The 16,689-nt window shown below is 49.5% G+C and overlaps 1 protein-coding gene across 2 annotated transcripts in view; it reads left to right on the forward strand.

Moving 5' to 3' along the window:
- The window catches only part of LARGE2 (LARGE xylosyl- and glucuronyltransferase 2), a 20,189-nt gene extending 3,865 nt beyond the window's left edge, over window positions 1-16,324 (forward strand). Inside the window, exons 1-15 of one of the 2 annotated variants that reach the window (XM_053448966.1) lie at window positions 5,130-5,236; window positions 10,405-10,595; window positions 10,899-11,113; window positions 11,971-12,053; window positions 12,788-12,911; window positions 13,118-13,289; window positions 13,384-13,488; window positions 13,632-13,744; window positions 13,838-13,963; window positions 14,163-14,315; window positions 14,767-14,921; window positions 15,043-15,321; window positions 15,515-15,661; window positions 15,804-15,999; window positions 16,086-16,324. In XM_053448966.1, coding sequence (XP_053304941.1) covers window positions 10,496-10,595; window positions 10,899-11,113; window positions 11,971-12,053; window positions 12,788-12,911; window positions 13,118-13,289; window positions 13,384-13,488; window positions 13,632-13,744; window positions 13,838-13,963; window positions 14,163-14,315; window positions 14,767-14,921; window positions 15,043-15,321; window positions 15,515-15,661; window positions 15,804-15,999; window positions 16,086-16,283 — 2,166 coding nt within the window. In that variant the 5' untranslated portion in view covers window positions 5,130-5,236; window positions 10,405-10,495 and the 3' untranslated portion in view covers window positions 16,284-16,324. Of the gene's footprint in view, window positions 1-5,129; window positions 5,237-10,404; window positions 10,596-10,898; window positions 11,114-11,970; window positions 12,054-12,787; window positions 12,912-13,117; window positions 13,290-13,383; window positions 13,489-13,631; window positions 13,745-13,837; window positions 13,964-14,162; window positions 14,316-14,766; window positions 14,922-15,042; window positions 15,322-15,514; window positions 15,662-15,803; window positions 16,000-16,085 lie in introns of those variants that run through there. The other variant, XM_053448965.1, reaches the window with a different exon arrangement.
- The last annotated feature ends 365 nt before the right edge of the window (window positions 16,325-16,689 follow it).

Here is a 16,689-nt window from a genome sequence, read left to right on the forward strand (position 1 = left end):
CGGCTCGGAAGCTGGGCGATGTATCTTGAGACTTGCTCTATAAATAATGTACACGGCGGACGCGGACCTGGCTGCTACATTGTATCGTTTGCTGTTTTGCTGAATGTATGTATATTGGTAGAAAAGTGGAACGGCTTCCCAGCAGAAGTGGTAGAGGCTAATACAGTGAGAGAATTTCCATATGCATGGGCTAGGGATACGGCTCCTGAATCCAACACAAGACTGTTAAGGTCTCCGTCTCTACATCAGGTGGGCAGACTAGCCGAATGGGCCTGATTGTGAAGCCCCCGCCCTTGTATCCAGTGGTCTTTCTCCTCCTGTATTATATATATATATTACTGATCGTTATTTATAATGTTAATGTGAGGCTCGGATCATTGGGGTTTATCTGTTTTAGTGACGTTGAGAACTATTGTTACTTTACTGAAAAGGTAGTGGATTCACTGTATAGCCTCCCAGCAGACATGGTAGAATATCACACACTGAATGAAGGAAATGGATGTGTGGAAGTCGCAGACACTGAGCGTACGGCTGGACCCTGACTTTATTGCTCTCGGCGTGTTGTTGCAGTTGTGGCCCCCGACAACAGCCCCCGATGGGGCGAAAAAAAAAGCTATTTCCTGATCTGCCGCTCGCTAATCTCTGCCTGTTCAGGTTGCAAAGTTTTTCCGCCTCCTGTACGCCTTCCCCCAGCCTCTGACCTTCGGACTTCTTGTTCTGGTTTCTGTTTGTACGGGTCCATCCGACGTTCGCTCGCACAGTCTGTGTAATGATAAGTGTAGATAAGTGGAACAGCCTCCCAGCAGAAGTGGTAGAGGGTAATACAGCGAGGGTATTAAACATGCATGGGATCGGCATACGGCTCCTGAGACGAGACCAACGACTGATTAAGCAAAAGCCAAAAAAATGTACCTTCCGAAAATTAATATTACTTTATTATTATTTTATTATTATTTATTTATTGGTAAACGTATATAATGTGAAAATAATACAAAATACATTTTATATAATAAAAAACCGAATTTTTTTAAATAAGTTGAAACTTTCCTAACGTGAAAAGAATCTTCTGTGCAGCGTCTCCGAGGTCATTAACCAAATTCCATCAAACCCCCCCGTATTTCTGACGATTCTGGGCAATAGCAGATCATTCGCAGGCCGACGCGTTTCACGACTTCGGGGAAATTAAATAAATAACCGCGTTTCGTGTTTCAGCCTGGAATTCGGTAAATAACCCCAGAATTCAGTGAAACGCACATTATATCGTACTGAACATTTTTCACGTTATCTCAAGAATGTGTCGATCTATTATAAAATGTAGTACTTTGTACATCGGAATTTTTATTTAATATATTTTTTTATATATTATTAAATGATATATTTTTCTTTTTAAATCATTTATTTTGGGGGGTTTTGCTGTTTTTTTGCTCATACCCGCTTTCTAATTCGAGGATTGATTAAGATTTGGGTTTTTATCAGGAAAATGGGCAGCCTACGTGTGGGATAATGTGGGGAGGGGGGGTTCAACACACTGTAAGAGAATTGAAAGGGTTAAAGATTAATTTACAAATTGTGCTGTAATTCATTAAAAGGGAAATAATCGCAAAAAACGTCAAAATTACACAGACCAGACTGTAAAGTGAGTCAGGCCCCCCGTCCCTGCGCGGTTTGGAATGTTTCACACACACACGCATGCAAAAACATACACCCATGCTCCCATACACACACACATCCTCCCATACACACGCGCACATCCACGCTCCCACACACACACACACACACACACACACACATCCATGCTCCCACACACACACACATCCTCCCATACACACACGCACATCCATGCTCCCACGCGCACATCCATGCTCCCCCACACACGCGCACATCCATGCTCCCACGCGCACATCCATGCTCCCACGCGCACATCCATGCTCCCCCACACACGCGCACATCCATGCTCCCACGCGCACACCCATGCTCCCCCACACACGCGCACACCCATGCTCCCCCGCGCACACCCATGCTCCCCCGCGCACACCCATGCTCCCCCGCGCACGCCCATGCTCCCCCGCGCACGCCCATGCTCCCCCGCGCACGCCCATGCTCCCCCGCGCACGCCCATGCTCCCCCGCGCACGCCCATGCTCCCCCGCGCACGCCCATGCTCCCCCGCGCACGCCCATGCTCCCCCGCGCACGCCCATGCTCCCCCGCGCACGCCCATGCTCCCCCGCGCACGCCCATGCTCCCACGCGCACGCCCATGCTCCCACGCGCACGCCCATGCTCCCACGCGCACGCCCATGCTCCCACGCGCACGCCCATGCTCCCACGCGCACGCCCATGCTCCCACGCGCACGCCCATGCTCCCACGCGCACGCCCATGCTCCCACGCGCACACCCATGCTCCCACGCGCACACCCATGCTCCCACGCGCACACCCATGCTCCCACGCGCACACCCATGCTCCCACGCGCACACCCATGCTCCCACGCGCACACCCATGCTCCCACGCGCACACCCATGCTCCCACGCGCACACCCATGCTCCCACGCGCACACCCATGCTCCCACGCGCACACCCATGCTCCCACGCGCACACCCATGCTCCCACGCGCACACCCATGCTCCCACGCGCACACCCATGCTCTTGGCAAAGAGAAACTTCCTCGTGTTTCAGATTATGTTGCTGGTGCAAAAAATTCCCATAAACCGACTTTTCTCCCCCCGTTTATTTCCGGAATGCAACATTTACCCCAAAAATAGGGCACGGAATGGCTTCTAATTAAGTGGCCGCTTTCTGTTTGAGGGCCGGAGTGGCCCCCGGCGGCTGCCCCCGGCACGTCCGGTTGTTGTTATTGTTGGCGTGAGGATTATCTGGGGATCGGAGGCAGAGTTTTGTTCGGACTCCGAGCCCCCGTCTGATCTCCGCCGGGGCTTTAATCTCTCCGGCCTGGGAAGCGCTTTGTACCTGCGCAGACTCCGGGGAGCCGGGCTAAGCTGGCAGGGGCCGGCTGGACTCGGATGAAACGTTTGAAGCGCTGATGGGTGACGCCGGATGCGGTCTCTAGATTGTAAGCTCCTGGGCCCTCCTCGCTGTTTCTGTGAATCATATTGTTATTCTATATGCTGCTTGTTTTGTTGCGTCTCCCCTTTGTACGCCGCTCCGGAATATGATGGCGCTATATAAACCAATAAATAATAACAATATGTTCCGCGATCCACCCAATCAGTAACTAAACGCAGCATCCGGAACGTCGTTCCAAGTACTAGACTAGAAATAGAACCCGCGGCAGATCGGCCCCGTTCAGCCCCCGTCTAGTCACTCGTTTCTCCTATTGTAAAGACTCAACCTCGTCAGTCTCGTCTTAGATTCAGGAGCCGCATGTCTGTCCCATGCATGTTTAAATCCCATTGCTGTAGTACCTTCTACCACCTCTGCTGGAAGGCTGTTCCACTTATCTACCACCCTCTCGGTAAAGTAAAATACCGATTATTTATAGAAAGTCGGGATATTGGGCATGTATGGAAAGTTTCTCCGTGGTATTGGCTGCCGTCGCACGCGCTTAGAAAGTAAAAGGAGACGAACGAGGTAAACGGAGGAAGCCGCGGGAGGTTTGCGGATTCGTTAGAGCCACCAGCTGCACGGTGAGCGAGTAACCCCGGGGGGGGGGTGTTTGCTTTGCTTATGTATATGAGAGTTGCCCAGAATTGTTTGCCCCGGGGGGGGTAGAAGAGGTCCGGCCTCTCCAGCGAAGCCTCCTCAGCGCATCCGTTCATTCTATCCGTTCTTTTAATGAAACCAAGAGCAAAGATTTCTCTAGGGACCCCCCCAGCCAGGTACCTGGACCCCCCACAGCCCGCCGGCCAGGTGTTTCCAGGAGGTGTAATAAATGGGATGGAATGACAACTGGGCATGAAAAAGAGGGATCGCTGCACAGTAGTAGTAGATGCCTAGAATAGCCGTGCAGCAGAGGTGTTGGGGTCAAGCACAAGTATAGAATTATCACGGAAAGTTACGTGGATTTTGTGTGGCTGGGAGAACGGGCCGGTTGGGGGCTATTTTTTCTTTTTGCCCCCCCCGTGATGTGTGTATTTATCCCACCCCGTCGCACATTCCTCGCACCCCTTAGGGGTTCTCGCACGCGCGTTCAAACGGCATTTCCCGGAATGTAGGGTGGGGGGTATTTTGGTGTGAGGGGTAAATGTTACATTCCTCGTGGGCAGATCTCTCCGCGACTCGTCCTCGTCTGGTGTCTGCGTCTCTCTACACGCCAACTGTCTCGGGTTTCCTGGAAAGTCCCTATCTTTGCCTTCTCCTCCCTAATATAACCTAAGCATGTTTTTAATTATACGCCGTCACGTATGTAGACCATCCGTGGTGCCCCCCCCCGCAGATGCCCCCCACAGATATAAATGGGGCTGTCAGGGGCAGAAAGTAATCTCCCTTCCCCTTAACTCGTTCAGAGCCCGATTATCACGTTCTTTATTTTCTGCTAATCGAAAACCGCTAGCTGACGGAGAATAAAGCGGGGAGGGAAGTCACGGTGTTTTCTACGTGGACAGAACATTCAGAGCGGCAGGGAAAGGGTCTGAGCAGTACTTTGACTTTAGTGAGAGGGTGGTGAATACATGGAAGAGCCTCCCAGCAGAAGTGGTAGAGGCTAATACAGCGAGGCATGGGATAGGCATACAGCTCCTGAATCTAAGACGAGACCAACGACTGATTAAGGTTTGAGTCTTTACAGCAGAAGCATTGGGTGACTAGCCGGGGGCCGGTTGGGGCCGATCCGCCGGCCGGCTCTGTTGGTACGTTGTGCTGGTCGGCCGGCAGCGGCTTTTATTGTTTTTTTCTTTGTTTTGCGTCCCTTTCAGGCTCTGCCGTTTGCCGTTAATGGAGATTCTTTACCTCCTGGAGTCATTCGCCAACCTGGATCAGATCAGCCTGTAAATCCGATCCGCCCCTTTGCCTGGGACCTTCAGCTGATTGGCCGGCTGTGTTGGGGGAGGAGACGATGATAAAGGGGGCGGTTTAAGGTTGCAGGTAGGGGGCGGGAGCTTTGCACGTTGCCCTCCCCTCATCCTTTTTGTCTCTGGGATCAGGAGGCTGCACTTTGAATCTCCCCGGCAGTCAGGAGAGAAGTCGGGCTGAAGTTACCTGCGGCCGCCGGGTTCCCCTCGGTCCTCTCCTCGTTCCCCTCGTTCCTTTACCTCCGACGGGCCGGAGAGGACACTCCAGGAAGGTGAGTACCCCAGACAGAGGAAAGAACTCAAAGCTTATTCCTCCCCCATTCACACAAAGCTTTAACCCCTGAATCCCCCCCACCCCCCGGGGTCCAGCGGCGTTCCTTGTACCTCCGGCTCCGGGAGTTAAAGGTCACCGCGTAGAATGTGTCCTCATCTGGGCCAAACCGTTGGACTGGGAGCAGGTACTGATTTTATGGGGGGGTACGTTAGAGGGGCAGTTATTTAACCAGCTGTTTGCTGGATGAAGCTTCGGTGCCTGTTTGGTGCCGGGACGATCCCCTCAAAGACCAAAATAAATCTGGCGGCCTCCTTCTGATTGTGTAGAGAACGCATATCCTTCCCGAAACCGGATAGGAGGACTTATTACGGCTGCCAACTCTCTGCTGGAAGAGTGCGAGCTCTGCGTCTGTCGCTCGGAAAGCGGGATTTACAGAAAAGAGTAAAAAATGTGATTTAAATACCCCAAAACGCTCCTAGAGTAACAATTTCCATGGCGAAGAGAACCCAGGAACGCTCAAGCGTAAGCGTGCAGGAGAAAAAAACATAATCTAAAACTAGGGGGTCAGGAGCTTAATGGGAACGGAAGTTTTAACTTTACTGAAAGGGTGGTAGATAAATGGAACTTCTTCCCAGCAGAAGTGGTAGAGGCTAATACAGTGAGTGGATTTAAACATGCATGGGGTAGACATATGGCTCCTGAATCTAAGACGAGACCAACGAGGTCTTTATAGCAGGAGAAACAGGCGACTGGATGGGGGCCGCGTGGGGCCGATCTGCCGGCGGGGTCTATGTTCTGAGTGTGAGCGGCGGGTTATCCGCTCAGAGGTGAGACTACAATGAACAATCGGCTTTATAAAAAGTGGGTGGTGGAGAGGATCCTGTATGAGCCGCGCTCGGCTTTTATGCCAAAAAAAGACAAAAGGGCGATTGTCACCGAAGTGCGTTTTTTGTTTTTGTGGGGCAGATTATTAATCCGGAAGATGCAGAAATGGGCAAACCGTGTCGAATTTCGTAGCCGGAGGGGTGCGTGTCGGGGCCGGCGGTGACAGGATTTTGTTGCCGGAGGCCACGTCTTTTTCAGGGCACCGTAGTTTGTTTTGTGCCCCCCCCCCCCCCCCCCCCCCCCCCCCGGGGTAGTTGTGACCTTGAGCACAGATCTGTGCGGCTCCCTCTCCCCCGCTTCACACACCTCCTCTCAAACACTTCATTCCAAGGAGCGTGGAGCCGCCGCCAAGCAGACACCTTGTAACCCTTTGTCTTCTGGAAGGAGCAGAATAGAGCTGCACCGTATAACGTGTATCTAGAACCTTTTATTCTTTCCCATCGTGTTCTAGATGCGGCCGTGAGCCGGAGGGCTTTCACTCGTTTCCTGAAGGCCTCCGCGCGCCGTGACAGTTTGTAGAAATTCTTAAACATGAGAGATTTTGGCACCGATAGGCAGACGTTCCGATCTCTCGCTCCGCACGGTGACCTGCTGACGCCGGGGAGGTTTATTCGTCGGCGGGATTATCCGCCAGCTTGCGCTGTGTACAGGTGTGGGACGTGGCAGGAAACGGGCCCCTTCCCTCCGCTCGCCGCCGGCAGCCGCTTACATTAGGAAGGCTTTCAATAGAAATGTTCGCACGCGGAAGCTGCCGAAATCGTCTGCTTGCAATGTATCGATTTCCAGGGGGTCGATCCTTAAACTGATGGCGGCGGCGCGGCTGATCGGTGGCTGGCGGCGGGGCTGCTGATCGGTGGCTGGCGGCGGGGCCGCTGATCGGTGGCTGGCGGGGGCCGCTGATCGGTTTGCAATAGAAAATAAGCCCTCGGCAGGCAGTCATTTTACTAATAGACGCCTTTATTGGCTCTTTCCGTGACCGTAGGTGGCGTGTTAGGGAGAGACGGAGCGTGTGTTACCTGCATGGGGTCCTTGGGGTGCAGACTGGGTGATGGGGAGAGAAGGGATCTGCCGGTAGGGGGGCTGGGGGTCAGAGCTGTACCCCAAATGACTGCAGCCTATTCACGCTCCGCGCGGGACGGTCTAAGAACGTGAAGCCTGTAACGGTTCCCTTTGTATGAAGGATATCTTTCGCTTTTTTCTACTAAACCCGGTGTTTCGCTTAATCTCAGAACAACTCCGCTCGGCGTCATCTCCCCGCAGAACTCTTGGGTTATACAGAACACTTCGTAACCAGCAGATCCGCAACGCGAGGAAACGATACAATTTAACCCCAAAACGCAAAGCGTGACCGTTATCCGCGTAAAGAAATTAAAAGTTACGCTAATAGTTCATGCAACAGGGAAAAAATGCTACATTTTCTCTCATAAAAACCTGAATATTACAAAAAACAGAATATTTCATTTTTTAGGGATGATTTTTTTTACATTTTTTTTTTTTTTTTGCATTAACTCCAAGGAATTTTTATTAAACAGCATTCTAAAATATATATAAAAAAAATAAACAAAAAAACCCCATTAATCTTTACTACCAAGCCTTTTATGTATTTATTTATTTAGTTACAAGCCTCGTTATCCGAACACCTGCAGGGCTGGGTGGCGGATTCGGGGATTGCGGCACTCCGAGACATGCCTGAAATTGTCTTTGTGAGTCCTACCTGTAACGCACCCCGGGATTTCGTGCGAGATATCCGCCTGCGTGATAACATTCCAGAGACGGGAAGAGGCCGGATCATCCGCTCCGTAAATTGCCTTTAATTACACGTTCGTCGCCAGACTTCCTTTCTCTTAATTCGCTTTTCCCTGCGCTGTGTAATTATCGCTGTGCCCTGTTTATGTATATTATATATCTATATATATCTATATATATATATAATCTGCGCTAAAAGTATCATTTCTACTGATCTGTAACAACCGCTTTCTGGCGTCGAAAGGAATATAACCAAAATAGGACAATTTTATTTATTATTTAAATTTTTGTATTTATTTTTATTATTTGTGTGTATATTAGAGCTGAAACAACGAATCGATAAAATCGATAATAATCGATAACGGAAATCATCGATAACGATTTCCGTTATCGATTAATCGAGTGATCGATTCGTCGTTGGAGCACTAGGCTCCTTTTACTTACCTCCGCCAGCGTTCCCCGCTTCTGCTCCACGCTCTGCAGTCTCCGCCTTCTTCATGCTACGTGACGACGGAGGTGACGCGCGTCTACTATCAAGTTTGAAGTGGAACAAGTTCGTAGCGGAGGTAAGTACTCTTTATGTCTATTGTCTGTGCGAATGTTTATGTGCGAGACTGGGTGCGCGGCAGAGTGTGTGTGTGTGTGTGTGCGTGTGTGCGCGTGTGCGCGTGTGTGCGCGTGTGTGCGTGTGTGCGCGCGGCAGAGTGTGTGTGTGGGTGCGCGGCAGAGTGAGTGTGTGGGTGCGCGGCAGAGTGAGTGGGGGGGTGCGCTGCACAGTGAGTGGGGGGGTGCGCTGCACAGTGGGGGGGGGGTGCGCTGCACAGTGGGGGGTCCGCGGCACAGGGGGTGGGGGGTCCGCGGCACAGGGGGTGGGGGGTCCGCGGCACAGGGGGTGGGGGGGCAGGGGATGCAGGGCAGGATGTGAGTGCAGGGCAGAGTGGGGCCAGGAGACTGGATGCAGGTCAGAGTTGGGGTGGGAGGGCAGGGTGGCAGACTGGGTGCAGAGCAGAGTGGGGGTTGGGATGCAGGGCAGGGTGTGAGACTGGGTGCAGAGTAGAGTGGGGGTGGGGGGGCAGGGCAGGGTGTGAGACTGGGTGCAGAGCAGAGTGGGGATGCAGGGCAGGCTGTGAGACTGGGTGCAGGGCAGGGCAGGGTGTGAGACTGGGTGCAGGGCAGGGTGTGAGACTGGGTGCAGGGCAGAGTGGGGATGCAGGGCAGGCTGTGAGACTGGGTGCAGGGCAGGCTGTGAGACTGGGTGCAGGGCAGAGTGGGGGTGGGGATGCAGGGCAGAGTGAGGGTGGGGGCACAGTGCAAAGGGGTGGGGGCACAATGCAAAATTCTTTTAAATAAACAAAAAATTTGCATATTGTTTTTTTTATCCGATTAATCGATTAATCGAAAAAATAATCGGCCGATTAATCGATTATTAAAATAATCGTTAGTTGCAGCCCTAGTGTATATATCTATATTTTTTTATTTTTTTTTATTTTAACCTTTAAAAAAATAACAATAATAATAATTGATCCAAAATATGTAACGGGGGGGGGCTCAGCATAAGATAAACACAGAATGCATCAAAACTTTGCTGCAGAATAAGGAGAAATGGGTGAAGATGTAAAGTTTATTTATTTTTATTTTTTTTATTTATTTTTTTTTTTTTGCTTTAAAGAACCAAATTCAGCGGTTTTTCGCCAGGAGAATGTCTCCGAGGGGTACGGCGGGGAGAGGGGGTTTTCACTTGAACGTAAATGTTTTAGGAATAAGTATTTCTTAATCTTTGTTTTTTTTTTAAGCGAGTCCAGGTTGATTTACGGAAATTACATTTGCTTTTAGCCGCTTATTGCAAAAATTTGTGACCTTCCCTCCTTCTCAAGAGACTCTTCTTCTTATCTTGTGATTTGTCTGTCTGTCTGCGCATACGTCATGCATAAAGATGCTGGGAGGCTGTTCCGCTTATCTACCACCCTCTCAGTAAAGTGAAACTTCCTTTCATATCTCTAATCCTCTGACCCTCTAGTGTTAGATTCCGGTCTCTCGTTCTAACGTTTCTCCTCCTTTGAACTTTGTTACATCCCTTTATTTATTATTATATTTATATATTTATTTATTATTATTATATAAACATTTATTGGTGCATGAATACAAACTCCTAAAGAAAAAATATAATGATCATGCGCAGCTCCATAATTTTCTCATCTCCCTTCATTCTGTAAACAGTCGTGGTGAAAGCTGAAAAGCTGGAGCTTCGGGGGAGTTCCGGACGCGAGTAAAACTATTTTATAATAAAGCGGAACTTTTATCGGGGGAGGGGGAGTTATGCTTTACCGCTCTCTTATTAAAAGTCAGAGCCCGGGTTTTATGCGCGGCGTGTCCTCATGATCCTCATTAGACGCAGCCTCGTCTGTTTTTCATTTGATTAATAAATAACCGGTGCGCGGCAGACCCCGTTGCCGTTCCAGGTTGCCGTGGATACAATGTCAATGATTTGCCAGAGTTGGGTTCTGATGGTCTCCTCTTCCTTGGCATCGCACGCAGGTTATAGGATGTTGCCGGCTGTGATTCTGGACTTTCCTACCTGAAGGGTCCCAACAAACCCACCTGCGTCGGAGGATCGTGCGTCCGCATCATGCTTCTCCTGTGCCGGAGCAAGACCAAGCTGCTGGTGGCCACCTTGACGCTGCTCTCCTTTGTGACCTTGGTGTTCCTTCTCGCGGGCGACGCAGAATGTGAGTGAATCCAGAAGTGATTTTGGTGAAGGTTTAGAATGCAGAGATCTGGCTCGATAACTAAAAGGCAGCAGCGTGGGTTCCGGGCTCGAGTTCCGAAGGAGACCCTCTGAGATTCAGGGGGGAAAAATCTGAATATGGAGTCAGAGAATCCAGTTTATAGTCCTAGACAATCTAGAAACTTTAAACCTGAAATGTATTAGTTGGCGTTGAGGACTCTAGAACCTATGAGAACGTTGGCGGTTGAGTCAGGTTTCTCATCTCGTTGTCTGTGCTGATGTTCCGTGGTTGTCTTCTTCTCAGATGGACAGTCTCCGAAGCCCATAGGCCCGCACTTCCTGCCCAGATCCTCCTCTCATCAGGAGCTGGAGGTCCATCTGCGGGAAGCCGTGGAGGAGAACAGGAGGCTGCGTCTCCAACTGGCAGAGCTCTGGAACGAGGATGCGAGAGATGAAAGGGAAACCCCAAAAGACAACGGAACCCGCTGTGAGCAGAGGAGTTTGACGGAGAAGTGCGAGGTGAGGCGTTCTTACCTGTCTGTACCCGGGAACTTTGTACTCTTTCTAAATGAGCTGATCCCGAGATAAATAATGATCCTTTAATAGTCCGTCACGTATGTTACATGCAACAAAACGCCAACTGTGGGAGCCGGAACATTCTAATTGCGGTGCACGTAGAAACCCCCGCTTGTGAGGACATCATGGAGCCCCTCGGTAAGGTCGCCTGTGTTTTATGTAATGATTTCACTGGCGTACCTGGGAACTTTCTAAATGAGCTGACCTATTAACCCTTTAATAGACCATCGTGAAGATTTAATGTAGTGACTCTCCGAAGGTGTTACCCAAATGGCTTTAACGCCGGTCGCCAAGGAAACCGTGACTTGTCATTATTTAAAGATACGCTTCATTCAGTCACCTGCATCCAAGCAGGAATATCAACCATAATGTACGGTAGGTAAAAGCTCTGATTGTCTCCTGCATGATCACAGCGGTGTAGAATAGGAAGGAGTCCTCTTGTGACCCTGAGAATCTGCCCCTTCGCCCTAAGACTCGGGGCGGGTAAACGATGCATAACCCCGCTGGCTCATAATCTGAGAAACGTGATCCTCTGATCAGGAAAGGGGTTGCTACAGTTTTTGTAAACTCCTTGATCTCAGGCTCGGAGATCCTCAGTCTTGTTAACCTCTCACACATGACTAGTTATTGGTCTCTCCATAAATTCGGAAAATCTTCCCTCTCTCAGCCTCGCGGATCTTTTCAGTTCGACGTCCTCCATCGGCAGTCACGTTCCCTAATGTTCTCTCTCTCTCTGTCTCTCTCTCTCTCTCTCTGTGTTTGTGTTTGTCTGTGTCTCTGTCTGTCTGTCTGTCTCTCAGCTGATCCATGTTGCGATCGTCTGTGCCGGACATAACAGTAGCAGAGACGTGGTGACCCTGGTGAAATCCATACTCTTTCACAGGTAAAGTACAGGGGGGGAGACGCCGGGGGTTAAAATAATTGCTGATGTATTAAAACTTTTAAGATTCCAGAGCCGTGTAAATAAGTAAATATGTTAATTAAGTAGAATTATATTAAAAAGAACGCCTTAATGGGCAGCTGACGTGTTTCGCATACACTGACCCATCTCCTGTTACTCCATGAATACGGTATTTAGGGTACCTGGGTACCCCGAGCTCTCCCTCTTTGGCAGGAGCAGCTTCACAAAGGGGCAGGGCTATCCAGACATTGGGTGGAACTAGGTGCACACAGGGGTGGGGCTAGCCATAGATGGCTTTACATGGGCTGGGAGTAGGTGTGGTCAAAAAATACCCTCCTGCCCAGAGAGAGGAGGGGTGACCTGGAGACCCCAGAGAAGCCGCATTTCACTCGGAGACTCCAGGTCAATCCCAGAGAGTTCCCGGGGGATGTGAAGGGCTTTAGGACTCCGTCTCCCATAGTCCTTCATGCTGTGTAATGTCAGCAGTAACAATAGAATAAAGTTGGATTGCATTTGCTTTAAACAAGGAATAAAAGATATATTAATATAATACATTTTGTTGAGTTTCGGTTTTTTTTAATGGTCATAGCATTTCATTCATCTTGATCTGAGGAGTAGGGTTGGGCTGTTGGTGGCCCGTTGGATGTGTTATTAAGTCACATTTACTGGTGAGGACATGTTGTGTGCCGGTTTAACACATTGCCGTCCCTTTGCAGGAGAAACCCGCTGCATCTCCACCTGATCGCCGACGCCGTGGCTTTGAATGTTCTGGGAAACCTTTTTAAGACGTGGATGGTGCCGTCCTTGAAGATCAGCTTCTATAACGCCAGCGCACTTAAAGTAAATATCAGATTATGGAGCACAACCAGCTTTGTGTTAAATGTTGCCTGTATTTTTGGCGGGGGTCACAGAGGAAAAAGGAATAAAGGATATAAATAATTTTCAGATTCTTCTTAAGAATTCAGTACTAACTGGAAAAATTATCATTTTTGAATCATGATTGAATGTCTCAGCCTCCTGAACCATCTTTTGATGTCTCATTCTAGCCAGAGGTTTCTTGGATCCCCAACAAACACTACTCAGGAATTTATGGGTTAATGAAGCTGACCCTCACTAAAGCGCTACCGTCTGACCTCTCCAAGGTCATTGTGCTGGACACTGACATTACCTTCGCTACCGACATTGCTGAGCTGTGGGCCATCTTCCGAAAATTCACAGGTACCTTGTTTTAGGCAGCAAGGCGCGTAATTATGTTTTCCATCTTTGTCGTTCTTCCCTCACCGTGTCCGTCTTTTGGTTTTATCTCCGTTAGGCGACCAGGTTCTCGGTTTGGTGGAGAATCAGAGCGACTGGTATTTGGGCAACCTCTGGAAGAACCACAAACCATGGCCAGCCCTGGGTCGTGGTTTTAATACAGGTGAGCACTAATGGACTACCCCCTTTCCAGGTCTACCTGTGGCTCCAACAGAGATGTCATCTCCTGCTCTACAGACCCTCAGCTGTACGCCTGGGCAACACCACAGGGCTGAAAACCTAGTAATACCTTCATTTCTCCATCAGGGGTCATCCTACTGCTCCTTGACAGGCTGCGTCTGATTGGCTGGGAGGAGATGTGGCGTCTGACAGCTGAGCGAGAACTGATGAACATGTTGAGTACCTCCTTAGCTGACCAGGTGATAACGGCGAGGAAGTTTTACGCTTGTCTAAGTTCTGTTTTTTAAGTCCCATATCAAGCTTTCCCCTCCCCCCCTTTCTCTGTCTCTTAGGACATATTTAATGCGGTTATAAAGAGCTCCCCCACCCTGGTGTATCAGCTCCCCTGCTACTGGAACGTTCAGTTGTCCGACCACACGCGGTCCGAGCAATGTTACAGCGAGCTGGCCGATCTCAAGGTACGGCGCCCGTCCAGAAGGGAAATCAATGCAACCATTTAAATAGTCTAGGGTTGGTTTTATTACTTTTTTTTTTAATAGGGCTGTATAAATGTTGATAACGAGAATGTGTTCCTTCTCCTGACTTGGCCCCGTTTGACCCTGACCACTGTTTGATTTGTAAATATTTTTCTGCTTTTATTCTCTGCCCGTTGCCCAGGTGATCCACTGGAATTCTCCCCACAAACTGCGGGTCAAAAACAAACACGTCGAGCTTTTCCGAACCCTGTACCTGACCTTTTTAGAGTACGACGGGAGCCTCCTACGTAGGGAGCTGATTGGCTGTCCGACTGATGCTGTACAGCAAGATGAGGTGTGATTCTATTCGGAATGTTCTATCTCCGTGTTATAGTGTGTGCGTGTGTATGTTTGTGTGTGTGTTTGTGTGTGTGTGCGTGTGTAGGGTATTATAAGGGACACGTTTATTGTGTTTCCTATTGGTTCCTTGGGTCAGATTATAATATTTTGTTTCTGAACCGATTCCATAGACATCGGCCTGGCGATTTCCAGATATAAAATATATAAATGTTACTGTTTGCCATTGTAGAGTAAAATGTCAGCTTAAATGGGACAGAATAGTACGTAATGGCGTTGGTTATGAAGACACTAAATTGGATTAAAAAACTGGGTTAAAAAGAGGGTTAATATCTAGTTAGTTAGTCAGGACCCTGCAATCGTTTATTTTTTTGTGATCTGATCTGTTTTCTATTAAACTGGCATCCAAAAAAAAACTTTAACTCTGTTCCCTTCTGCTGCTGTTGCAGGCAGCTTTGGCGCAATTAAACGAGGAAGACCCCTGCTATGACTTCCGTCGGGAAAGCGTGGCGTCTCACCGCGTTCACCTCTCCTTCCTCCCCCACCAGACAACACCGGCAGATGCCTATGATGTCACGCTGGTGGCCCAGCTGTCTATGGATAGGTAAAGACGGGCTTGGAAGTCGTAGAATTGAAGGTGGAAACAACAGATTTAGATACTCGAGGTACCTCGAGGTGAAGGTTTGGTGATATCTGGCATGTAATCCAACGCTCCTTTCTTATAGACTGCAGATGCTGGAGCTGATCTGCCGGCACTGGGAAGGTCCCATGAGTTTGGCTCTATACCTGTCCGACGCCGAGGCGCAGCAGTTCCTGCGCTACGCTCAAGCCTCAGAGGTGCTGCAGTCCCGGACCAACATCGGTTATCACGTAGTGTACAAGGAGGGCCAGCTTTACCCGGTCAACCTCTTGAGAAACGTGGCGCTGAAGAACGCGCAGACCCCCTACGTCTTTTTGTCAGACATAGACTTCCTGCCCATGTATGGCCTTTATGAGTACCTGAGGTGAGTGGGCACCTTGTCTACTAAACCTTTACATCCTCGTCCAGGCCACCTTCTTCTTCTTCCTTATCACGAATATCAACATGGACTTTATCTCCAAACATACCTTCTCGAGAAAGTCTCCTTGGGCCACCTGATCTTCTCTTAATCCCATTTGCGGTCGCTCTTCACTCACTCTTGCACCTTCTATCCGTAGGAAATCCATAGCGGAGCAGGATACGGGCAACGCTCAAAAGGCGCTTATAGTTCCTGCCTTTGAAACCCTACGTTACCGTTTATCTTTTCCAAAATCTAAAGCGGAGCTGCTGTCCATGCTTGATATGGGGGCGCTCTACACCTTCAGGTGAGATGGGTTTATGGTTACCTTTTTATACTTCTGTGTCAAAACATATCTTCCTGTCTCAAATTCTATCTATATTTACATCCTTTTGCACCTTTTCAGATGACATTCTGTTAGATAATTATTGTTCTGTGGCTTCTTCTAGGTATCACGTGTGGGAGAAAGGACACGCGCCCACCAACTATGCAAAGTGGAGGACAGCGACGACTCCCTACCGCGTAGACTGGGCTCCAGACTTTGAACCGTACGTGGTGGTCAGCCGGGATTGTCCGCAATACGACCAGCGGTTCCTAGGCTTCGGCTGGAACAAAGTATCCCATATCATGGAGCTGGATGCAAAGGTATTCCAGATCGGCCGCTGCGGATCACCGTAAAGTCGGTACGGAGGAGTCTTCTCTGTAATAACCGCCCTGCGCTCTCTTCCCAGGAATACGAACTCGTGGTTCTGCCCAACGCGTTTATCATCCACATGCCTCACGCCCCCAGCTTTGACATCTCGAAGTTTCGATCGAGCGAAAACTACCGTCTGTGCGTCCAGACCCTTAAAGAGGAGTTCCACCAAGACCTGTCCCGACGCTACGGATCCGCGGCCTTGAAATACCTCGCGGCGGAACGAAGCAGGTGACCTCAGACCGATGAAGCCGATCGTTCCGTACCCCGAGAGAGAAAAGAACTTTGGTCGTTCAAACATTGCTTGTAACGTGAAGGCCGCGGAGAGGCTCAGAGAACGCTTTGGCGCTTCTGCCTTCGGATCAAAGCGAATGACCTTAAGAAATCTTTCTTTCTTATCGAGGGAAACCAAAGCGACCAAATCTTCAGAATGTCTTGCTTTACGCTTTTTATTCTTTTAGGGGAACTTCTGACAATCGAGATTTTTAGTCACAATCACTGGACGGGACTCTTCCCATTTTTTTTCATGCCTCTTTTTAGAGATCTATATTTAAATTATTTAATATCAATAATGAAGCAATCAGGACCGGATTCCTGCTTAATTCTATTTTCTTACAGCGCGATGCCATCCTTTTTGTACC

Source organism: Spea bombifrons, chromosome 10, assembly GCF_027358695.1.
Source record: "Spea bombifrons isolate aSpeBom1 chromosome 10, aSpeBom1.2.pri, whole genome shotgun sequence".
NCBI lineage: Eukaryota > Metazoa > Chordata > Amphibia > Anura > Pelobatidae > Spea > Spea bombifrons.